Source organism: Ursus arctos, unplaced genomic scaffold (assembly GCF_023065955.2).
Source record: "Ursus arctos isolate Adak ecotype North America unplaced genomic scaffold, UrsArc2.0 scaffold_22, whole genome shotgun sequence".
Classification (NCBI taxonomy): Eukaryota; Metazoa; Chordata; class Mammalia; order Carnivora; family Ursidae; genus Ursus; species Ursus arctos.
The window spans coordinates 58340379-58345805 of NW_026622897.1; the positions used below are offsets into that span (position 1 = coordinate 58340379).

At 38.6% G+C, this 5427-nt stretch overlaps 1 protein-coding gene across 1 annotated transcript; it reads left to right on the forward strand.

The window, feature by feature from the left end:
- Window positions 1-302: 302 nt before the first annotated feature.
- Window positions 303-1253, forward strand: LOC113248239 (olfactory receptor 52D1-like). The gene has a single exon (XM_026489608.3). The coding sequence runs from the start codon at window positions 303-305 to the stop codon at window positions 1251-1253; it is 951 nt and encodes a 316-aa protein (XP_026345393.3).
- The last annotated feature ends 4174 nt before the right edge of the window (window positions 1254-5427 follow it).

Consider the following 5427-nt stretch of genomic DNA (forward strand, 5'->3'; position numbering starts at 1 on the left):
TACACTAAGAAAGTTTATATTTGTGTTATTGTTGATGAATTTCACATGATAGAATATTTCTTTAGCTATGTAAAGTCTTCACTGGAAGATGGAAATCCTAGAAGTAGTCATATTGGTTACAAAGCTATTTTAATACCCTAGGCAAGAAATGAGGAAGGCATGAATTGGAGTAGAATTGGTGGGCATGGAAGAGAGGCAAGAAACTGAATGATTACGTGGGAGGAATAAATGACATTTAGGACGATTCATCTCATTTTCTAACCACTTTCAGGAAGATAAAGCTGTGTGTTCTCTTCATTATTATGTTTTCTGCATCAGTCACCAATGACACTGCCTTCCATCCTTCCACATTTATTCTACTTGGAATCCCTGGGATGCAAGACCAGCACATGTGGGCTGCCATCCCCTTCTGCTCTATGTATATCCTTGCTCTCGTTGGCAATGGCACCATCCTCTCCATCATCATGACAGACAGAACTCTGCATGAGCCAATGTACCTCTTCCTGTGCCTACTTTCTATCACTGACCTGATTCTCTGTTCTACCACCTTGCCCAAAATGCTAACAATCTTCTGGCTTAAGTCCCACATAATTTCCTACCATGGCTGTCTCACACAGATGTTCTTTGTTCACACTGTTTTTGCCACGGAGTCGGCTATTCTACTGGCCATGGCTTTTGACCGCTATGTGGCTATCTGCCGTCCGCTTCACTATACATCCATCCTCAATGCCACAGTGATTGGGAAGATTGGTCTGGCATGTGTGGTCCGTGGCCTCCTCTTTGTTTTCCCCTTTGTCATCCTCATCGAACGCTTACCCTTCTGTGGCCATCACATCATCCCCCACACCTACTGTGAGCACATGGGCATTGCCAAGCTGGCTTGTGCCAGCATCAAGCCCAACACCATTTATGGTCTCACTGTGGCACTTGCAGTCACTGGCATGGATGTGGTCCTCATCGCCGCCTCCTATGGCCTGATCCTGCGGGCTGTGCTGTGCCTGCCCTCCAAAGATGCCCAATTCCGAGCATTTAGCACTTGTGGAGCCCACATCTGTGTGATTCTTGTTTTCTATGTACCTGCCTTTTTTTCTTTTTTCACCCATCGCTTCGGCCAACAAGTCCCTCCTCATGTCCACATTGTACTTGCAAATCTCTATCTCCTTGTGCCCCCTGTTCTCAACCCCCTGGTCTATGGCATTAATACCAAACAGATCCGCCTGAGAATATTAGGCTTTTTTATGGGAAGGAGGTAGCTGGACTCTCGGCATACCCCAAGGACCGATGGGAAAAGTTGTAACTAATCTGGCACCTTGCTTGGACTAGAGGTTTCTGTTTCTGCTAATTCTGATAAGGCAGTATCATGTATTATCTGAAACTTTTTGAAGTATGTAGAACAACATTTATACCTGCTAAATCTACAGAATACTATTTTCCTGTGAGGCTATTATGTGGCTCGTTAATAGACCTGTAGGTTTTGAATCTTTGTAGGAAAACATCAGGAGGCACTGTAGTAGTACTTTTAACAGTGAGAGCCAGCAAGTTACTCTATGTTCAGAAAACCCAGTGCTGGACATTGTCCACAATAGCTAAATCATGGAAGGAGCCAAGATGTCCTTCAACAGATGACTGGATTAAGAAGTTGTGGTCCATATATATATAATGGAATATTACTCAGCCATCAAAAAGAACGATTTCTCAACATTTGTTGCAACATGGACGGCACTGGAGGAGATAATGCTAAGTGAAATAAGTCAAGCAGAGAAAGACAATTATCATATGATTTCTCTCATCTATGGAACATAAGAACTAGGGAGATCGGTAGGGGAAGAAAGGGATAAAGAAAGAGGGGGTAATCAGAAGGGGGAATGAAGCATGAGAGACTATGGAGTATGAGAAACAAACTGAGGGCTTCAGAGGGGTGGGGGTGGGGGAATGGGATAGGCTGGTGATGGGTAGTAAGGAGGGCACATATTGCATGGTGCACTGGGCGTTATACGCAACTAATGAATCATGGAACTTTACATCAAAAACCAGGGATGTACTGTATGGTGACTAACATAATATAATAAAAAAATATTATTATAAAAGAAAACCCAGTGCTGGAAAGAGGAAAAGTGATCAGAAAAGATCTACTCCTTTATAACTTCAAGAAATTGAGAATAACACACACACATTGATTGATTGACTGCCAGCATTTTCTTAGACCAAGAGTGCAGTAAGAGTGTCAACCCTAGATGAGAGATGGGCTGAGGCAGCCCAGGATCCTCTGGATCTGGCATTAGATTTAAACAGATGGAGATGACTGCTAAGTGACTCTTTGTAAGAAGTCTGGAAGCACAAGTATCCACGGGAAAGCCATAACTCAAGTTTCTCAAGGAATTGCTTCAAAAAATGACACTTTGTAGGTAATATATTCACTTAATTTCTGATGATCTTTGCATTTTTCTCTGATATTCTCTCAGCAATGAACTTTACATTTACATGTAAATGATTTTTATGGGCCACTGTGGAGGTAGTCTGACCTTTTGTTTGCCTCATTTAGTCAACATTTTGGGCATATACAAATTCCTGGGACACAGAGTTTCCTGCTAATGCTAGCCAGGATAGCCCAGGCTAGTCAGAGCTGACAAGTAGCTCTCTCCAAACAGCTGGCCTTTAGCACAGGCTTACCTTCCACAGGAGCTGGGGTGTTTGTTTTTGGATACCTTGAAAGGGATGAAGGCAAGTAACCAGTCTACCCTCATACACAATACATTAATCTTCTCCGGAGCCACTTTGTCCCCGTATATTGTCTTTGTCCAGAAATTCTCCATCTTCTAAGGCATTGTGCCACTTTTCAACTTCAATATCCATATCTTTCTTTTTCTAAGGTCTGAGATTCAACTTACAAAGACTTGAAATAATTTCTCCTGTGATGTTTGAAGCCTAAGGGTCATATAAGCAGAGATCAAAAATATTTTTTATTGTGCTATTATAAAATATATCACATAAAATTCACCTTTCAAACCAGTATGTTGTATAACCATCAGCACTATGTATTTCCAAATATTTTGTCACCACAAATAGAAACTTTACAACCGTTAAGCAATAACTCCCCATTCCTACCTCTACCCAGTCTTTGGACCTCTCTAATCTACTAACAAAAACAACAGCAATAGCAAAAACGGGGCTTTTGCAAGAACTTTAGAAAGACTGTTTATTTATTTACACTTTCAGTTGAACATTCATTCAGAAGTATATGTTGAAGATCAACCATGTAATGGGTACAATAGGCATTGAATTTCACAGGTGAAGAAGACACAGTGTGTGGCTTGAGGAAATTTACACTCTAGGGAGAGAGGAAGCAAAGTAATACAACAGAAGAAGGGATTTGCAGTGACAAGGTGTAAAAGATACTATTAAAGAGGAACATACGACGTTAAGATAATTCTATTTTTTTCTTACAATGAAATAACCATTAATTTATGATCCATCCTAATACTAGGCCCCCTTTCCATTGGACTGAGGTAAAAAGGTACGACCTGTCTGTATCTTGGTTTTAATCTTATCATGGTTCCCATGCCAAATAACTAAGCCATCTCTATAAAAAAAATTTATCAAAAAGTAATTGTAACAAGGTGCTTCCTATATTTGGGGGAAAGGACAATTAAGTAACTGTGATAACTATCTCCTGTGTTGAAAATTATTAAAACCAATTCAAGACTGGTAAAATACACTGAACTAAGATAATATGGAAGATTAATTAATAAAATTAATAAAAGAGAAGATCTCAAGAATTAATCTTGGTTTATTTTCTTGTCTAGAGGCTGGACACTCTGTCATCATCTGATAATCAGAAAATTTGGGGTGAGCTTTGCCCTCCAAGGGTTGTCTGCTTCTGGAGGATTCTTCCAATATGTGGATTCCTTAATAATTTTCATTAGAAAAGGGACGGTGTTAGCTGGAAACATGTATTCAAGGATCAGTTCCTTGGGGCTTCACTGCTGTGCTGGTTATTTATGGTACCTGAGAAGTCTTCTCTAGTGAGGACCAGAGTAATCTTTTTTTGACGATGTTTCCAAAATATCCTATCTCTTCTTTTAAGATTGTATGGTAGAGGGTAAATAGGTGGCTGGTATGGGAAGGTACTCCTTATCTGTTGGTTACAATCCTAAATAGCTACAGTCAGTTTATCATCTTAACTAGTGTTACCAAAATGGAAGAGAATGGAATTCCCAACTGATACATAACACACAATTAACTTTTAAAGATTTTTAATCTGTGACTACCCTTTTAGTATCATATAAGCATCCTATTAGTAAGAATGAATTATGGACAGTAAAGATATTAACAAATGTTCAAGGTTCTTGTTTATTCCATGATGTATGTTACTAATACATTCTTTGTATCTTTAAATATAAAAATGAATGTTTTATCTAATCTAAAAAGTAAACAGTCATCAAAAAGTTTATCTTAATATGGGTAATGAGAGAGCTCTCACAATAGAATTAAAATTTGGAGAATGCAAATCATAAAAGACTCTTAACTAAAGGGAACAAACTGAGGGTTGCTGGAGCGGAGGTGGGGGGGATGGGGTAACTGATGATGGGCATTAAGGAGGGCACTTGCCGTGATGAGTACTGGGTGTTATATGCAACCGATGAATCACTCAATTCTACCCCTGATACTAATAATAGACTATACGGGAACTAAATTAAATACAAATTTAAAAAATTAAAAAAAAGAGAATGCAAAACAAACCTAATTATTTCTATTAGGCTTTTATAAAAGTATGCAAGCAACCAGAAGCTTCACACTTCAACACTTCCAGAAAACAACTCTCAACCATCTGAGTAATAAGGAAAATGCAATGAAAACCACTTAAAAACACACCATTCAGATTGACAAAATTAAAACAAAAATCAAATAACACTAAGAATTAGTGATGATATAAAGAAATAGGAGCATTTATTCATTGCTAGTGGGATACTAACCATGAATCAACCACTTCCTGGATCAATTTATAATATTTAGTAAAATTAGAGCTATGCATATCCTATAACCCAGAAACTTCACAAATACAAGCCCTAGAGGCACAACACACAGTGAATAAGGTAAACTTACATGAGAATGTTAACAACATTAGAATGATAATAATTGTTAACCAACTAAATGTTTATAACGAATATTGAATTATATGGATTTTCTTCATTCAAATAAATCTACGAATTACATGTGGTATTGTTGAAAACAGACCTCCATGCTTCAGAGCCAAAATATAACACAAAGACAGAGTTTGGGGTAAAGAGGATAATAGCTTTATTGCTTTGCTGGGCAAAGGACACTACAACAGGCCATGACCTTCAAGAAACTGTAAGTCTGCATAGAGGAAAGGGCTAGGGAATTTCACAGGGAAATGCAGGACCTAGCTGGTTTTGAAAGGGATCC